Here is a 21,951-nt window from a genome sequence, read left to right as displayed (position 1 = left end):
AAGAATCAAACATGTGACTAATAGTCAATGAACTTTACTTTGCCCAGCTGAAGAATCAAACATGTGACTAATAGTCAATGAACTTCACTTTGCCCAGCTGAAGAATCAAACATGTGACTAATAGTCAATGAACTTTACTTTGACACAGCTGAAGAATCAAACATGTGACTAATAGTCAATGAACTTCACTTTGACACAGCTGAAGAATCAAACATGTGACTAATAGTCAATGAACTTTACTTTGCCCAGCTGAAGAATCAAACATGTGACTAATAGTCAATGAACTTCACTTTGACACAGCTGAAGAATCAAACATGTGACTAATAGTCAATGAACTTCACTTTGCCCAGCTGAAGAATCAAACATGTGACTAATAGTCAATGAACTTTACTTTGACACAGCTGAAGAATCAAACATGTGACTAATAGTCAATGAACTTCACTTTGACACAGCTGAAGAATCAAACATGTGACTAATAGTCAATGAACTTTACTTTGCCCAGCTGAAGAATCAAACATGTGACTAATAGTCAATGAACTTTACTTTGACACAGCTGAAGAATCAAACATGTGACTAATAGTCAATGAACTTTACTTTGCCCAGCTGAAGAATCAAACATGTGACTAATAGTCAATGAACTTTACTTTGCCCAGCTGAAGAATCAAACATGTGACTAATAGTCAATGAACTTCACTTTGACACAGCTGAAGAATCAAACATGTGACTAATAGTCAATGAACTTCACTTTGACACAGCTGAAGAATCAAACATGTGACTAATAGTCAATGAACTTCACTTTGCCCAGCTGAAGAATCAAACATGTGACTAATAGTCAATGAACTTCACTTTGACACAGCTGAAGAATCAAACATGTGACTAATAGTCAATGAACTTTACTTTGACACAGCTGAAGAATCAAACATGTGACTAATAGTCAATGAACTTCACTTTGACACAGCTGAAGAATCAAACATGTGACTAATAGTCAATGAACTTTACTTTGCCCAGCTGAAGAATCAAACATGTGACTAATAGTCAATGAACTTTACTTTGACACAGCTGAAGAATCAAACATGTGACTAATAGTCAATGAACTTTACTTTGCCCAGCTGAAGAATCAAACATGTGACTAATAGTCAATGAACTTTACTTTGCCCAGCTGAAGAATCAAACATGTGACTAATAGTCAATGAACTTCACTTTGACACAGCTGAAGAATCAAACATGTGACTAATAGTCAATGAACTTTACTTTGCCCAGCTGAAGAATCAAACATGTGACTAATAGTCAATGAACTTTACTTTGACACAGCTGAAGAATCAAACATGTGACTAATAGTCAATGAACTTTACTTTGCCCAGCTGAAGAATCAAACATGTGACTAATAGTCAATGAACTTTACTTTGCCCAGCTGAAGAATCAAACATGTGACTAATAGTCAATGAACTTTACTTTGACACAGCTGAAGAATCAAACATGTGACTAATAGTCAATGAACTTTACTTTGACACAGCTGAAGAATCAAACATGTGACTAATAGTCAATGAACTTTACTTTGACACAGCTGAAGAATCAAACATGTGACTAATAGTCAATGAACTTTACTTTGCCCAGCTGAAGAATCAAACATGTGACTAATAGTCAATGAACTTTACTTTGCCCAGCTGAAGAATCAAACATGTGACTAATAGTCAATGAACTTTACTTTGCCCAGCTGAAGAATCAAACATGTGACTAATTGTCAATGAACTTTACTTTGCCCAGCTGAAGAATCAAACATGTGACTAATAGTCAATGAACTTTACTTTGCCCAGCTGAAGAATCAAACATGTGACTAATAGTCAATGAACTTTACTTTGCCCAGCTGAAGAATCAAACATGTGACTAATAGTCAATGAACTTCACTTTGCCCAGCTGAAGAATCAAACATGTGACTAATAGTCAATGAACTTTACTTTGACACAGCTGAAGAATCAAACATGTGACTAATAGTCAATGAACTTTACTTTGACACAGCTGAAGAATCAAACATGTGACTAATAGTCAATGAACTTTACTTTGACACAGCTGAAGAATCAAACATGTGACTAATAGTCAATGAACTTTACTTTGCCCAGCTGAAGAATCAAACATGTGACTAATAGTCAATGAACTTCACTTTGACACAGCTGAAGAATCAAACATGTGACTAATAGTCAATGAACTTTACTTTGACACAGCTGAAGAATCAAACATGTGACTAATAGTCAATGAACTTTACTTTGACACAGCTGAAGAATCAAACATGTGACTAATAGTCAATGAACTTTACTTTGCCCAGCTGAAGAATCAAACATGTGACTAATAGTCAATGAACTTTACTTTGCCCAGCTGAAGAAATAAGTGCTGCCAAGTGATTGATGAAAAGCAAACATTTATTTTTAGCAAAGTGGAAGACTTTGAACATCCATTTATTCTCTTCTTCACTTTATTTTTACAAAATTAAGACTTGTCATTTTTTCTCAAACTATTGAGACATAATTCTTGTACAAAAACAACTTTTTTCTCACAAGATTACAACTTTTTTCTTTAAAAAACAATTTCCCCCCGTAAAATATTAGATTTTAATCTTGGAAAATGATATCGTTTAGTTTTGAAAAACAAAAAAATATTGCTAGAAAATATTCTCTGAACATAATTATGATCTCAGAGTTGTCCCTTCAGCCCCACCCCCTGTCTCACCTGCGCACTACTTTTGTTTTAGCAACTGTCCTAGTCTGCACATGTCATGTTGGCTTCTACTCACCTCCTGGATGTAAGACACGATGGAAGCCTGAGTCTCCATGTCCAGCAGCTTGATCTTCTCGATCATCTCCTCCTTACGCTCGCACTGAGGAGTCACACACACACACACACACACACACACCTTCACATGTTACCTGACTTAACTGAGGAGTCACACACACCTTCACATGTTACCTGACTTAACTGAGGAGTCACACACACACACACACACACACACACACACACACACACACACACAGACACACACCTTCACATGTTACCTGGCTTAACTGAGGAGTCACACACACCTTCACATGTTACCTGACTTAACTGAGGAGTCACACACACCTTCACATGTTACCTGACTTAACTGAGGAGTCACACACACACACACACACACACACACACAGACACAGACACAGACACACACACACACACACACACACACACACACACACGCACACACACACACACACCTTCACATGTTACCTGCAGCCAGGACAGCAGGTGTGGGACATAGAGTCATACATTTCACATAATCAGCATTTTCTCTTTGCTGGAACCACTTTCAGCAATAAAATATATACACATAGAAAATGTGAAAACCAGTAAATAATCATTAAATCATGAAAATATAATTTGATGCCTGCAGCATGTTTCAAAAAAGCTGGCACAAGTGGCAAAAAAGAGTGAGAAAGTTGAGGAATGCTCAACAAAGACTTATTTGGAACATGGCACAGGTGAACAGGCTAATTGGGAACAGGTGGGTGCCATGATTGGCTATAAAAGCAGCTTCCATAAAATACTCACTCATTCACAAACAAGGACAGGGTGAGGGTCACCACTTTGTCAACAAATTGTTTAAGAACAACATTTCTCAAGCAGCTATTGCAAGGAATTTAGGATTTCACCATCTACACTCCGTAATATCATCAAAAGGTTGAGAGAATGTGGAGAAATCACTGCACGTAAGTCATGATATTACACACCTTCCATCCCTCAGGCATCAAAAAGCCACATCAGTGTGTAAAGGATATCACCACATGGGCTCAGGAACACTTCAGAAAACCACCGTCAGTAACTACAGTTGGTCGCTACATCTGTAAGTGCAAGTTAAATCTCTACTATGCAAAGCCAAAACCATTTATCAACAACACCCAGAAACGCCGCCGGCTTCACTGGGCCCGAGCTCATCTAAGATGGACTGATGCAAAGTGGAAAAGTGTTCTGTGGTCTGACGAGTCCACATTTCAAATTGTTTTTGGAAACTGTGGACCAAAGAGGAAAAGAACCATGGGGACTGTTGTAGGGTGAAATTGTTCTAGGCAGCATGTGTGATGGTATGGGGGTGTATTAGTGATTGTTGTAGGGTGAAAGTGTTCTAGGCAGCATGTGTGATGGTATGGGGGTGTATTAGTGATTGTTGTAGGGTGAAAGTGTTCTAGGCAGCATGTGTGATGGTATGGGGGTGTATTAGTGATTGTTGTAGGGTGAAAGTGTTCTAGGCAGCATGTGTGATGGTATGGGGGTGTATTAGTGATTGTTGTAGGGTGAAAGTGTTCTAGGCAGCATGTGTGATGGTATGGGGGTGTATTAGTGATTGTTGTAGGGTGAAAGTGTTCTAGGCAGCATGTGTGATGGTATGGGGGTGTATTAGTGATTGTTGTAGGGTGAAAGTGTTCTAGGCAGCATGTGTGATGGTATGGGGGTGTATTAGTGGCCAAGGCATGGCTAACTTACACATCTATGAAGGCACCATTAATGCTGAAAGGTACATACAACTTTTGGAGCAACATATGTTGTTATCATGGACGCCCCTGCTTATTTCAGCAAGACGATGCCAAGCCAGGTGTTACAACAGCGTGGCTTCATAGGAAAAGAGTGCGGGTACTAGACTGGCCTGCCTGTAGTCCAGACATTGAAAATATGTGGTGTTATATGAAGGCTAAAATAGCTCAACGGAGTACATAATTATTTGCAAAAAAATAACAAAAGTTTCTCAGTGTGAACAGTGTTGTGTGTACTAGTTACCTGCACGGTTGTCCGGGCATGTGTTGTGTGTACTAGTTACCTGCACGGTTGTCCGGGCATGTGTTGTGTGTACTAGTTACCTGCACGGTTGTCTGGGCATGTGTTGTGTGTACTAGTTACCTGCACGGTTGTCTGGGCATGTGTTGTGTGTACTAGTTACCTGCACGGTTGTCTGGGCATGTGTTGTGTGTACTAGTTACCTGCACGGTTGTCTGGGCATGTGTTGTGTGTACTAGTTACCTGCACGGTTGTCTGGGCATGTGTTGTGTGTGCTAGTTACCTGCACGGTTGTCTGGGCATGTGTTGTGTGTACTAGTTACCTGCACGGTTGTCTGGGCATGTGTTGTGTGTGCTAGTTACCTGCACGGTTGTCTGGGCATGTGTTGTGTGTGCTAGTTACCTGCACGGTTGTCTGGGCATGTGTTGTGTGTGCTAGTTACCTGCACGGTTGTCTGGGCATGTGTTGTGTGTGCTAGTTACCTGCACGGTTGTCTGGGCATGTGTTGTGTGTGCTAGTTACCTGCACGGTTGTCTGGGCATGTGTTGTGTGTGCTAGTTACCTGCACGGTTGTCTGGGCATGTGTTGTGTGTGCTAGTTACCTGCACGGTTGTCTGGGCATGTGTTGTGTGTGCTAGTTACCTGCACGGTTGTCTGGGCATGTGTTGTGTGTGCTAGTTACCTGCACGGTTGTCTGGGCATGTGTTGTGTGTACTAGTTACCTGCACGGTTGTCTGGGCATGTGTTGTGTGTACTAGTTACCTGCACGGTTGTCCGGGCATGTGTTGTGTGTACTAGTTACCTGCACGGTTGTCTGGGCATGTGTTGTGTGTGCTAGTTACCTGCACGGTTGTCTGGGCATGTGTTGTGTGTACTAGTTACCTGCACGGTTGTCTGGGCATGTGTTGTGTGTACTAGTTACCTGCACGGTTGTCTGGGCATGTGTTGTGTGTACTAGTTACCTGCACGGTTGTCTGGGCATGTGTTGTGTGTACTAGTTACCTGCACGGTTGTCTGGGCATGTGTTGTGTGTACTAGTTACCTGCACGGTTGTCTGGGCATGTGTTGTGTGTGCTAGTTACCTGCACGGTTGTCTGGGCATGTGTTGTGTGTGCTAGTTACCTGCACGGTTGTCTGGGCATGTGTTGTGTGTGCTAGTTACCTGCACGGTTGTCTGGGCATGTGTTGTGTGTGCTAGTTACCTGCACGGTTGTCTGGGCATGTGTTGTGTGTGCTAGTTACCTGCACGGTTGTCTGGGCATGTGTTGTGTGTACTAGTTACCTGCACGGTTGTCTGGGCATGTGTTGTGTGTACTAGTTACCTGCACGGTTGTCCGGGCATGTGTTGTGTGTACTAGTTACCTGCACGGTTGTCTGGGCATGTGTTGTGTGTACTAGTTACCTGCACGGTTGTCTGGGCATGTGTTGTGTGTACTAGTTACCTGCACGGTTGTCTGGGCATGTGTTGTGTGTGCTAGTTACCTGCACGGTTGTCTGGGCATGTGTTGTGTGTACTAGTTACCTGCACGGTTGTCCGGGCATGTGTTGTGTGTGCTAGTTACCTGCACGGTTGTCCGGGCATGTGTTGTGTGTACTAGTTACCTGCACGGTTGTCTGGGCATGTGTTGTGTGTACTAGTTACCTGCACGGTTGTCTGGGCATGTGTTGTGTGTACTAGTTACCTGCACGGTTGTCCGGGCATGTGTTGTGTGTGCTAGTTACCTGCACGGTTGTCCGGGCATGTGTTGTGTGTACTAGTTACCTGCACGGTTGTCTGGGCATGTGTTGTGTGTACTAGTTACCTGCACGGTTGTCTGGGCATGTGTTGTGTGTACTAGTTACCTGCACGGTTGTCTGGGCATGTGTTGTGTGTACTAGTTACCTGCACGGCACAACCCAGGATCAACAGTAACAGTCTTTTGAGCTCCTCCATGCTCTTTGCTAGAGGGAGACAAGAGAAAGACAAAGACAAAGACTTTGAAAGAAGGACAGATTTGAATTTTCTTTGAAGAGATTATCTTACTTCCTCTGACGCTGGAACACAATAACGTTTCTGTCTTGACACAAAAGTACGTTTGCCAGTCCCAGTTAAAGGCGGTTTAAAACCCTTCACACAGAATCGTAGAGGGCAGGTAGATCCCCTCAACTTGGTCAATTCAAAATCATAAAAACTTGACTAATCCCCGAGGGGAAATGAAGATTGTCAGCACAATCCCATTCAAGAGCAGACAAACATTACAGGAGACAGAACAGGATCAGAAAATTACAGGAGACAGAACAGGATCAAACATTACAGGAGACAGAACAGGATCAAACATTACAGGGAGACAGAACAGGATCAAACATTATAGAAAGACAGAACAGGATCAAACATTTTAGAAAGACAGAACAGGATCAGAAAATTACAGGAGACAGAACAGGATCAGAAAATTACAGGAGACAGAACCGGATCAAACATTACAGGGAGACAGAACAGGATCAAACATTACAGGAGACAGAACAGGATCAAACATTACATGAGACAGAACAGGATCAAACATTACATGAGACAGAACAGGATCAGAAAATTACAGGAGACAGAACAGGATCAAACATTGCAGGAGACAGAACAGGATCAAACATTACAGGGAGACAGAACAGGATCAAACATTACAGGGCGACAGAACAGGATCCAACATTACAGGGAGACAGAACAGGATCAAACATTGCAGGAGACAGAACAGGATCAAACATTACAGGAGACAGAACAGGATCAAACGTTACAGGGAGACGGAACAGGATCAAACATTACAAGAGACGGAACAGGATCAAACATTATAGAAAGACAGAACAGGATCAAATATTACATGGAGACAGAACAGGATCAAATATTACATGGAGACAGAACAGGGTCAAACATTACAGGGAGACAGAACAGGATCAAACATTTTAGAAAGACAGAACAGGATCAAACATTACAGGAAGACAGAACAGGATCAAACATTACAGGGAGACAGAACAGGATCCAACATTACAGGGAGACAGAACAGGATCCAACATTACAGGGAGACAGAACAGGATCAAACATTACAGGGAGACAGAACAGGATCAAACATTACAGGAAGACAGAACAGGATCAAACATTATAGAAAGACAGAACAGGATCAAACATTACATGGAAAAAGAACAGGATCAAACATTACAGGAAGACAGAACAGGATCAAACATTACAGGGAGAAAGAACAGGATCAAACATTACAGGGAGACAGAACAGGATCAAACGTTACAGGAGACAGAACAGGATCAAACATTACAGGAGACAGAACAGGATCAAACGTTACAGGAGACAGAACAGGATCAAATGTTACAGGAGACAGAACAGGATCAAACGTTACAGGAGACAGAACAGGATCAAACGTTACAGGAGACAGAACAGGATCAAACGTTATATGAGACAGAACAGGATCAAACGTTACAGGAGACAGAACAGGATCAAACATTACAGGAAGACTGAACAGGATCAAACATTATAGAAAGACAGAACAGGATCAAACATTACATGGAGACAGAACAGGATCAAACATTACAGGAGACAGAACAGGATCAAACGTTACAGGGTGACAGAGCAGGATCAAACGTTACAGGAGACAGAACAGGATCCAACATTACAGGGAGACAGAACAGGATCAAACATTACAGGAAGACAGAACAGGATCAAACATTACATGGAAACAGAACAGGATCAAACATTACAGGAAGACAGAACAGGATCAAACATTACAGGGAGAAAGAACAGGATCAAACGTTACAGGGAGACAGAACAGGATCAAACGTTACAGGAGACAGAACAGGATCAAACGTTACAGGAGACAGAACAGGATCAAACGTTACAGGAGACAGAACAGGATCAAACGTTACAGGAGACAGAACAGGATCAAACGTTACAGGAGACAGAACAGGATCAAACGTTACAGGAGACAGAACAGGATCAAACATTACAGGAAGACTGAACAGGATCAAACATTATAGAAAGACAGAACAGGATCAAACATTACATGGAGACAGAACAGGATCAAACATGACAGGGAGACAGAACAGGATCAAACATTACAGGGAGAAAAAACAGGATCAAACGTTACAGGAGACAGAACAGGATCAAACGTTACAGGAGACAGAACAGGATCAAACGTTACAGGGAGACAGAACAGGATCCAACATTACAGGGAGACAGAACAGGATCAAACATTACAGGGAGACAGAACAGGATCAAACATTACAGGAAGACAGAACAGGATCAAACATTATAGAAAGACAGAACAGGATCAAACATTACAAGGAAACACAACAGGATCAAACATTACAGGAAGACAGAACAGGATCAAACATTACAGGGAGAAAGAACAGGATCAAACATTACAGGAGACAGAACAGGATCAAACATTACAGGGAGACAGAACAGGATCAAACGTTACAGGAGACAGAACAGGATCAAACATTACAGGGAGACAGAACAGGATCAAACGTTACAGGAGACAGAACAGGATCAAACGTTACAGGAGACAGAACAGGATCAAATATTACAGGGAGACAGAACAGGATCAAACATTACAGGAAGACAGAACAGGGTCAAACATTACAGGGAGACAGAACAGGATCAAACATTATAGAAAGACAGAACAGGATCAAACATTTTAGAAAGACAGAACAGGATCAAACATTACAGGAAGACAGAACAGGATCAAACATTACAGGGAGACAGAACAGGATCCAACATTACAGGGAGACAGAACAGGATCAAACATTACAGGGAGACAGAACAGGATCAAACATTACAGGAAGACAGAACAGGATCAAACATTATAGAAAGACAGAACAGGATCAAACATTACATGGAAAAAGAACAGGATCAAACATTAGAGGAAGACAGAACAGGATCAAACATTACAGGGAGAAAGAACAGGATCAAACATTACAGGGAGACAGAACAGGATCAAACGTTACAGGAGACAGAACAGGATCAAACATTACAGGGAGACAGAACAGGATCAAACGTTACAGGAGACAGAACAGGATCAAACGTTACAGGAGACAGAACAGGATCAAACATTACAGGAGACAGAACAGGATCAAACATTACAGGGAGACAGAACAGGATCAAACATTACAGGGAGACAGAACAGGATCAAACGTTACAGGAGACAGAACAGGATCAAACGTTACAGGAGACAGAACAGGATCAAACATTACAGGAGACAGAACAGGATCAAACATTACATGGAGACAGAACAGGATCAAACATTACAGGAAGACAGAACAGGATCAAACATTACAGGGAGAAAGAACAGGATCAAACATTACAGGAGACAGAACAGGATCAAACATTACAGGGAGACAGAACAGGATCAAACGTTACAGGAGACAGAACAGGATCAAACATTACAGGGAGACAGAACAGGATCAAACGTTACAGGAGACAGAACAGGATCAAACGTTACAGGAGACAGAACAGGATCAAACATTACAGGAGACAGAACAGGATCAAACATTACAGGGAGACAGAACAGGATCAAACATTACAGGGAGACAGAACAGGATCAAACGTTACAGGAGACAGAACAGGATCAAACGTTACAGGAGACAGAACAGGATCAAACGTTACAGGAGACAGAACAGGATCAAACGTTACAGGAGACAGAACAGGATCAAACGTTACAGGAGACAGAACAGGATCAAACGTTACATGAGACAGAACAGGATCAAACGTTACAGGAGACAGAACAGGATCAAACGTTACAGGAGACAGAACAGGATCAAACATTACAGGAGACAGAACAGGATCAAACATTACAGGGAGACAGAACAGGATCAAACGTTACAGGAGACAGAAAAGGATCAAACATTACAGGAGACAGAACAGGATCAAACATTACAGGGAGACAGAACAGGATCAAACTTTACAGGAGACAGAACAGGATCAAACATTACAGGAGACAGAACAGGATCAAACGTTACAGGAGACAGAACAGGATCAAACGTTACAGGAGACAGAACAGGATCAAACGTTACAGGAGACAGAAAAGGATCAAACATTACAGGAGACAGAACAGGATCAAACATTACAGGGAGACAGAACAGGATCAAACGTTACAGGAGACAGAACAGGATCAAACGTTACAGGAGACAGAACAGGATCGAACGTTACAGGAGACAGAACAGGATCGAACGTTACAGGAGACAGAACAGGATCAAACGTTACATGAGACAGAACAGGATCAAACGTTACAGGAGACAGAACAGGATCAAACGTTACAGGAGACAGAACAGGATCAAACGTTAGAGGAGACAGAACAGGATCGCTGACCGCTCTGCCAACTTCCGGCAGCCCTTACAAACAAGGTGAGAAACAGGTAACATTTCAACCGTTCAAACATTCTTCTTACTCAGGACAAAAAAACAAAGTTGTTTTTGGAACTGGAAAAATTCCCAGTTTTGCCGTAGTTCCTGGAATTCCTTGATACCATTTCTCAATTAAAAATGTTAGTACATCAACATTTCTCAAGCGATTTGAAACATTCCAACACCAATCATTTCAGCTCATTCAGAACATTCAAGTCTTTTAACATTTTACAAACAATTTTCGCTTTTCTCAAAGTTCCCAAAGTTCCATGAAATTCCCATTGAAAAGAACGGGACATTTTTCAAAGTTCCACAACTCCCACTTTTTTTTTATCCAATTTAAACCTTTTCAATTCCAAAATATTCAGCCTGTTTGAAATTGTGTGCTCTCCTTCAACAATTTCATATTTTTCTACGGACTTCAGAGAATTCCCAGCTTTCCAGGGACATTTTTCCCCTTCAAACCATCTTTTAAACTTGCACAATTTGCACTTTTTTCAACCGATTGAAACCATTCCAACATCAACACATTCAATTCGTCCTGGAAATTCAAACAACCGTTTTCCACATTCAAAAAAATTTCCAAGAACTCCAGTTTTTGTCTAGCTTTATTTCCAACCTTTTTTAGAGCAAAGACTCCTTTTACATTTTTCAACACATTTCAACTGTCAAAACATTCCTCTTAGCCAGGACAAAGAAACAAGTTGGTTTAAGAATTTGAAAAACTCCTGCTTTCTGTAATACTATTTTTGAACTCCAAAAGTGTTACAACTTCAACATTTCTTGACCCATTGAAACAATTCCAACACCAACTCATTCAAAACAGTCATGCTTCTAATCATCTTCAAAAAAATCCCGCTTTTTCCAAAATTGCCAAATTTCCAGGAAGTTCCCATTGCAATGAAAGACACATGTTTCCAAGTTGCACAATTCCCACATTTTTCCAGCTATTGAAAGCATTCCAACATCAACACATTCACTCATTCCAACTAACACTTTCACAACTTCCACACCTAATTCTCTTTTTCCTGGAAATTCTACCTCTTCAACATTCATAGTATTCTTACATTCATTCTACATTCCACTTCCACTTCAGCATTGGAGCTTTCACACGACATTCCTACAGGAATTGTCTCATCCAGTTGAAAATTGAAATGCTAAATGAAATCCAATGATAGTGATTTGTGGGACTGGGAGTTAAAGTTGTGGTGATGAGTGTGTTACCTGATACAGGATCCCTGGCAATGTAGACAAGGTTAAAGTTGTGGTGATGAGTGTGTTACCTGATACAGGATCCCTGGCAATGTAGACAAGGTTAAAGTTGTGGTGATGAGTGTGTTACCTGATACAGGATCCCTGGCAATGCAGACAAGGTTTGGAAGCGGCATGACTATTAACTGCTGAAGGGTGTCCTGCAAAACAAGAAGAGGACTATTGTCAAGGCTGGGAAGAACATTGCGAGGCACACAGACTGTGATATCATTACTTGCAGGACAATCCTGAGACTGTGATATCATTACTTGCAGGACAATCCTGAGACGGTGATATCATTACTTGCAGGACAATCCTGAGACGGTGATATCATTACTTGCAGGACAATCCTGAGACGGTGATATCATTACTTGCAGGACAATCCTGAGACTGTGATATCATTACTTGCAGGGCAATCCTGAGACTGTGATATCATTACTTGCAGGGCAATCCTGAGACTGTGATATCATTACTTGCAGGACAATCCTGAGACTGTGATATCATTACTTGCAGGACAATCCTGAGATGGTGATATCATTACTTGCAGGACAATCCTGAGACGGTGATATCATTACTTGCAGGACAATCCTGAGACGGTGATATCATTACTTGCAGGACAATCCTGAGACGGTGATATCATTACTTGCAAGACAAACCTGACACGGTGATATCATTACTTGCAGGACAATCCTGAGACGGTGATATCATTACTTGCAAGACAAACCTGACACGGTGATATCATTACTTGCAGGACAATCCTGAGACGGTGATATCATTACTTGCAGGACAATCCTGAGACGGTGATATCATTACTTGCAGGACAATCCTGAGACTGTGATATCATTACTTGCAGGAGAATCCTGAGACTGTGATATCATTACTTGCAGGAGAATCCTGAGACTGTGATATCATTACTTGCAGGACAATCCTGAGACGTTGATATCATTACTTGCAGGACAATCCTGAGACGGTGATATCATTACTTTCAGGGCAATCCTGAGACTGTGATATCATTACTTGCAAGACAAACCTGACACGGTGATATCATTACTTGCAGGACAATCCTGAGACGGTGATATCATTACTTGCAGGACAATCCTGAGACGGTGATATCATTACTTGCAGGACAATCCTGAGACTGTGATATCATTACTTGCAGGACAATCCTGAGACTGTGATATCATTACTTGCAGGACAATCCTGAGACTGTGATATCATTACTTGCAGGACAATCCTGAGACGTTGATATCATTACTTGCAGGACAATCCTGAGACGGTGATATCATTACTTGCAGGGCAATCCTGAGACTGTGATATCATTACTTGCAGGACAATCCTGAGACTGTGATATCATTACTTGCAGGACAATCCTGAGACGGTGATATCATTACTTGCAGGACAATCCTGAGACGGTGATATCATTACTTGCAGGACAATCCTGAGACGGTGATATCATTACTTGCAAGACAAACCTGACACTGTGATATCATTACTTGCAGGACAATCCTGAGACGGTGATATCATTACTTGCAGGACAATCCTGAGACTGTGATATCATTACTTGCAGGGCAATCCTGAGACTGTGATATCATTACTTGCAGGACAATCCTGAGACGGTGATATCATTACTTGCAGGACAATCCTGAGACGGTGATATCATTACTTGCAGGACAATCCTGAGACTGTGATATCATTACTTGCAGGACAATCCTGAGACTGTGATATCATTAATTGCAGGACAATCCTGAGACGTTGATATCATTACCTGCAGGACAATCCTGAGACTGTGATATCATTACTTGCAGGACAATCCTGAGACTGTGATATCATTACTTGCAGGACAATCCTGAGACTGTGATATCATTACTTGCAGGACAATCCTGAGACGGTGATATCATTACTTGCAGGACAATCCTGAGACGGTGATATCATTACTTGCAGGACAATCCTGAGACGGTGATATCATTACTTGCAGGACAATCCTGAGACGGTGATATCATTACTTGCAGGACAATCCTGAGACTGTGATATCATTACTTGCAGGGCAATCCTGAGACTGTGATATCATTACTTGCAGGACAATCCTGAGACTGTGATATCATTACTTGCAGGACAATCCTGAGACGGTGATATCATTACTTGCAGGACAATCCTGAGACGGTGATATCATTACTTGCAGGACAATCCTGAGACGGTGATATCATTACTTGCAGGACAATCCTGAGACGGTGATATCATTACTTGCAGGACAATCCTGAGACGGTGATATCATTACTTGCAAGACAAACCTGACACGGTGATATCATTACTTGCAGGACAATCCTGAGACTGTGATATCATTACTTGCAGGACAATCCTGAGACGGTGATATCATTACTTGCAGGACAATCCTGAGACGGTGATATCATTACTTGCAGGACAATCCTGAGACGGTGATATCATTACTTGCAGGACAATCCTGAGACGGTGATATCATTACTTGCAGGACAATCCTGAGACGGTGATATCATTACTTGCAAGACAAACCTGACACTGTGATATCATTACTTGCAGGACAATCCTGAGACGGTGATATCATTACTTGCAGGACAATCCTGAGACTGTGATATCATTACTTGCAGGACAATCCTGAGACTGTGATATCATTACTTGCAGGACAATCCTGAGACTGTGATATCATTACTTGCAGGACAATCCTGAGACTGTGATATCATTACTTGCAGGACAATCCTGAGACTGTGATATCATTACTTGCAGGACAATCCTGAGACTGTGATATCATTACTTGCAGGACAATCCTGAGACTGTGATATCATTACTTGCAGGACAATCCTGAGACGGTGATATCATTACTTGCAGGACAAACCTGACACTGTGATATCATTACTTGGAAGACAAACCTGAGACGGTGATATCATTACTTGCAGGACAATCCTGAGACGGTGATATCATTACTTGCAGGACAATCCTGAGACTGTGATATCATTACTTGCAGGGCAATCCTGAGACGTTGATATCATTACTTGCAGGACAATCCTGAGACTGTGATATCATTACTTGCAGGACAATCCTGAGACTGTGATATCATTACTTGCAGGACAATCCTGAGACGGTGATATCATTACTTGCAGGACAATCCTGAGACGGTGATATCATTACTTGCAGGACAATCCTGAGACTGTGATATCATTACTTGCAGGACAATCCTGAGACGGTGATATCATTACTTGCAGGACAATCCTGAGACGTTGATATCATTACTTGCAGGACAATCCTGAGACGGTGATATCATTACTTGCAGGGCAATCCTGAGACTGTGATATCATTACTTGCAGGACAATCCTGAGACTGTGATATCATTACTTGCAGGACAATCCTGAGACTGTGATATCATTACTTGCAGGACAATCCTGAGACGGTGATATCATTACTTGGACAATCCTGAGACGGTGATATCATTACTTGCAGGACAATCCTGAGACTGTGATATCATTACTTGCAGGACAATCCTGAGACGGTGATATCATTACTTGCAGGACAATCCTGAGACTGTGATATCATTACTTGCAGGGCAATCCTGAGACTGTGATATCATTACTTGCAGGACAATCCTGAGACGGTGATATCATTACTTGCAGGACAATCCTGAGACGGTGATATCATTACTTGCAGGACAATCCTGAGACGGTGATATCATTACTTGCAGGACAATCCTGAGACTGTGATATCATTACTTGCAGGACAATCCTGAGACTGTGATATCATTACTTGCAGGACAATCCTGAGACTGTGATATCATTACTTGCAGGACAATCCTGAGACGGTGATATCATTACTTGCAGGACAATCCTGAGACGGTGATATCATTACTTGCAGGACAATCCTGAGACGGTGATATCATTACTTGCAGGACAATCCTGAGACTGTGATATCATTACTTGCAGGGCAATCCTGAGACTGTGATATCATTACTTGCAGGACAATCCTGAGACTGTGATATCATTACTTGCAGGACAATCCTGAGACGGTGATATCATTACTTGCAGGACAATCCTGAGACTGTGATATCATTACTTGCAGGACAATCCTGAGACTGTGATATCATTACTTGCAGGACAATCCTGAGACTGTGATATCATTACTTGCAGGACAATCCTGAGACTGTGATATCATTACTTGCAGGACAATCCTGAGACTGTGATATCATTACTTGCAGGACAATCCTGAGACTGTGATATCATTACTTGCAGGACAATCCTGAGACTGTGATATCATTACTTGCAGGACAATCCTGAGACGGTGATATCATTACTTGCAGGACAATCCTGAGACGGTGATATCATTACTTGCAGGACAATCCTGAGACGGTGATATCATTACTTGCAAGACAAACCTGACACTGTGATATCATTACTTGCAGGACAATCCTGAGACGGTGATATCATTACTTGCAGGACAATCCTGAGACTGTGATATCATTACTTGCAGGACAATCCTGAGACTGTGATATCATTACTTGCAGGACAATCCTGAGACTGTGATATCATTACTTGCAGGACAATCCTGAGACTGTGATATCATTACTTGCAGGACAATCCTGAGACTGTGATATCATTACTTGCAGGACAATCCTGAGACTGTGATATCATTACTTGCAGGACAATCCTGAGACTGTGATATCATTACTTGCAGGACAATCCTGAGACGGTGATATCATTACTTGCAGGACAATCCTGAGACGGTGATATCATTACTTGCCGGACAATCCTGAGACGGTGATATCATTACTTGGAAGACAAACCTGACACTGTGATATCATTACTTGCAGGACAATCCTGAGACGGTGATATCATTACTTGCAGGACAATCCTGAGACTGTGATATCATTACTTGCAGGGCAATCCTGAGACGTTGATATCATTACTTGCAGGACAATCCTGAGACTGTGATATCATTACTTGCAGGACAATCCTGAGACTGTGATATCATTACTTGCAGGACAATCCTGAGACTGTGATATCATTACTTGCAGGACAATCCTGAGACGGTGATATCATTACTTGCAGGACAATCCTGAGACTGTGATATCATTACTTGCAGGACAATCCTGAGACGGTGATATCATTACTTGCAGGACAATCCTGAGACGTTGATATCATTACTTGCAGGACAATCCTGAGACGGTGATATCATTACTTGCAGGGCAATCCTGAGACTGTGATATCATTACTTGCAGGACAATCCTGAGACTGTGATATCATTACTTGCAGGACAATCCTGAGACTGTGATATCATTACTTGCAGGACAATCCTGAGACGGTGATATCATTACTTGGACAATCCTGAGACGGTGATATCATTACTTGCAGGACAATCCTGAGACTGTGATATCATTACTTGCAGGACAATCCTGAGACGGTGATATCATTACTTGCAGGACAATCCTGAGACTGTGATATCATTACTTGCAGGGCAATCCTGAGACTGTGATATCATTACTTGCAGGACAATCCTGAGACGGTGATATCATTACTTGCAGGACAATCCTGAGACGGTGATATCATTACTTGCAGGACAATCCTGAGACTGTGATATCATTACTTGCAGGACAATCCTGAGACTGTGATATCATTAATTGCAGGACAATCCTGAGACGGTGATATCATTACTTGCAGGACAATCCTGAGACTGTGATATCATTACTTGCAGGACAATCCTGAGACTGTGATATCATTACTTGCAGGACAATCCTGAGACTGTGATATCATTACTTGCAAGACAATCCTGAGACTGTGATATCATTACTTGCAGGACAATCCTGAGACTGTGATATCATTACTTGCAGGACAATCCTGAGACGGTGATATCATTACTTGCAGGACAATCCTGAGACGGTGATATCATTACCTGCAGGACAATCCTGAGACTGTGATATCATTACTTGCAGGACAATCCTGAGACGTTGATATCATTACCTGCAGGACAATCCTGAGACTGTGATATCATTACTTGCAGGACAATCCTGAGACTGTGATATCATTACTTGCAGGACAATCCTGAGACTGTGATATCATTACTTGCAGGACAATCCTGAGACGTTGATATCATTACCTGCAGGACAATCCTGAGACTGTGATATCATTACTTGCAGGACAATCCTGAGACTGTGATATCATTACTTGCAGGACAATCCTGAGACGTGATATCATTACTTGCAGGACAATCCTGAGACGGTGATATCATTACTTGCAGGACAATCCTGAGACTGTGATATCATTACTTGCAGGACAATCCTGAGACGGTGATATCATTACTTGCAGGACAATCCTGAGACGGTGATATCATTACTTGCAGGGCAATCCTGAGACGGTGATATCATTACTTGCAGGACAATCCTGAGACTGTGATATCATTACTTGCAGGACAATCCTGAGACGGTGATATCATTACTTGCAGGACAATCCTGAGACGGTGATATCATTACTTGCAGGACAATCCTGAGACTGTGATATCATTACTTGCAAGACAATCCTGAGACGGTGATATCATTACTTGCAGGACAATCCTGAGACGGTGATATCATTACCTGCAGGACAATCCTGAGACGGTGATATCATTACCTGCAGGACAATCCTGAGACGGTGATATCATTACTTGCAGGACAATCCTGAGACGGTGATATCATTACTTGCAGGACAATCCTGAGACTGTGATATCATTACTTGCAGGACAATCCTGAGACTGTGATATCATTACTTGCAGGACAATCCTGAGACTGTGATATCATTACTTGCAGGGCAATCCTGAGACTGTGATATCATTACTTGCAGGACAATCCTGAGACTGTGATATCATTACTTGCAGGACAATCCTGAGACTGTGATATCATTACTTGCAGGACAATCCTGAGACTGTGATATCATTACTTGCAGGACAATCCTGAGACGGTGATATCATTACTTGCAGGACAATCCTGAGACGGTGATATCATTACTTGCAGGACAATCCTGAGACTGTGATATCATTACTTGCAGGACAATCCTGAGACTGTGATATCATTACTTGCAGGACAATCCTGAGACGGTGATATCATTACTTGCAGGACAATCCTGAGACGGTGATATCATTACTTGCAGGACAATCCTGAGACGGTGATATCATTACTTGCAGGACAATCCTGAGACTGTGATATCATTACTTGCAGGACAATCCTGAGACTGTGATATCATTACTTGCAGGACAATCCTGAGACTGTGATATCATTACTTGCAGGACAATCCTGAGACGGTGATATCATTACTTGTAGGACAATCCTGACACGGTGATATCATTACTTGCAGGACAATCCTGAGACGGTGATATCATTACTTGCAGGACAATCCTGAGACTGTGATATCATTACTTGCAGGGCAATCCTGAGACGTTGATATCATTACTTGCAGGACAATCCTGAGACGGTGATATCATTACTTGCAGGGCAATCCTGAGACTGTGATATCATTACTTGCAGGACAATCCTGAGACTGTGATATCATTACTTGCAGGACAATCCTGAGACGGTGATATCATTACTTGCAGGACAATCCTGAGACGGTGATATCATTACTTGCAAGACAAACCTGACACTGTGATATCATTACTTGCAGGACAATCCTGAGACGGTGATATCATTACTTGCAGGACAATCCTGAGACGGTGATATCATTACTTGCAGGGCAATCCTGAGACTGTGATATCATTACTTGCAGGACAATCCTGAGACGGTGATATCAGTACTTGCAGGACAATCCTGAGACGGTGATATCATTACTTGCAGGACAATCCTGAGACTGTGATATCATTACTTGCAGGACAATCCTGAGACTGTGATATCATTAATTGCAGGACAATCCTGAGACGGTGATATCATTACTTGCAGGACAATCCTGAGACTGTGATATCATTACTTGCAGGACAATCCTGAGACTGTGATATCATTACTTGCAGGACAATCCTGAGACTGTGATATCATTACTTGCAAGACAATCCTGAGACTGTGATATCATTACTTGCAGGACAATCCTGAGACTGTGATATCATTACTTGCAGGACAATCCTGAGACTGTGATATCATTACTTGCAGGACAATCCTGAGACGGTGATATCATTACCTGCAGGACAATCCTGAGACTGTGATATCATTACTTGCAGGACAATCCTAAGACTGTGATATCATTACTTGCAGGACAATCCTGAGACGGTGATATCATTACTTGCAGGACAATCCTGAGACGGTGATATCATTACTTGCAGGACAATCCTGAGACTGTGATATCATTACTTGCAGGACAATCCTGAGACGGTGATATCATTACTTGCAGGACAATCCTCAGACTGTGATATCATTACTTGCAGGACAATCCTGAGACTGTGATATCATTACTTGCAGGACAATCCTGAGACTGTGATATCATTACTTGCAGGACAATCCTGAGACTGTGATATCATTACTTGCAGGACAATCCTGAGACGGTGATATCATTACCTGCAGGACAATCCTGAGACTGTGATATCATTACTTGCAGGACAATCCTAAGACTGTGATATCATTACTTGCAGGACAATCCTGAGACGGTGATATCATTACTTGCAGGACAATCCTGACACTGTGATATCATTACTTGCAGGACAATCCTGAGACTGTGATATCATTACTTGCAGGACAATCCTGAGACGGTGATATCATTACTTGCAGGACAATCCTGAGACGGTGATATCATTACTTGCAGGACAATCCTGAGACGGTGATATCATTACTTGCAGGACAATCCTGAGACTGTGATATCATTACTTGCAGGACAATCCTGAGACGGTGATATCATTACTTGCAGGACAATCCTGAGACGGTGATATCATTACTTGCAGGACAATCCTGAGACTTCTGACAGCTGACAGCAAGGTGTTTATACTGCTCTCAGGTGTGTACTCTGCCCGCCAATGTGTCTGTGTCTGTGTCTGTGTCTGTGGGTGTGTCTGTGGGTGTGTCTGTGGGTGTGTCTGTGGGTGTGTCTGTGTCCGTGTCTGTGGGTGTGGGTGTGTCTGTGGAACTGACAGGAAACAGTCGGCTGGTAACAAAGGGTGTGTCACTGTGTGTGTCGCCAGAAAAGGTCAGAATGGTGAGCAAAGCTTTAAAGTAGCACTGGGCTGAAAAAACAAGTCATTGAAGCTACGGACTTTAGAAAGAAGCAGCAAACTATGTTTAAAAATCAGGTCATTGAATACGTGCACAAGGAAAAATATCTTGGGACTAAATTGACCAACAACTGAAATTTGAAGCCAACTGTGATGCGGTGTGTCAAAAGGCTCACCAAGGTTTGTACTGTCTGAGCAAACTCTCATTTGAACGTTGGCAACACCGTCATGATCCTGTGTTAGCCTGCTTCTATAGCAGGTGTTTTGTCCTGCTCCCTGGTCTCATGTGTGCAGCATGTGTGATGGTATGGGGGTGTATTAGTGATTGTTGTAGGGTGAAAGTGTTCTAGACAGCATGTGTG

General features: G+C 42.0%; 1 protein-coding gene across 1 annotated transcript in view; it reads right to left on the bottom strand.

Annotated features, from left to right (window-relative positions):
* The window catches only part of LOC133542215 (protein Daple-like), a 301,998-nt gene that overhangs the window by 62,517 nt on the left and 217,530 nt on the right, over positions 1-21,951 (bottom strand). Inside the window, exons 4-6 of the mRNA XM_061886112.1 lie at positions 12,510-12,579; positions 6,675-6,733; positions 2,786-2,869 (exon numbers count right to left, since the gene is read on the bottom strand). Coding sequence (XP_061742096.1) covers positions 2,786-2,869; positions 6,675-6,733; positions 12,510-12,579 — 213 coding nt within the window. The remainder of the gene's footprint in view (positions 1-2,785; positions 2,870-6,674; positions 6,734-12,509; positions 12,580-21,951) is intronic.

Source organism: Nerophis ophidion, linkage group LG24 (genome assembly GCF_033978795.1).
Source record: "Nerophis ophidion isolate RoL-2023_Sa linkage group LG24, RoL_Noph_v1.0, whole genome shotgun sequence".
Taxonomy (NCBI): domain Eukaryota; kingdom Metazoa; phylum Chordata; class Actinopteri; order Syngnathiformes; family Syngnathidae; genus Nerophis; species Nerophis ophidion.
Note: the sequence above shows the minus strand (reverse complement) of the source record. Positions and strands in the feature narration are given on the sequence as shown.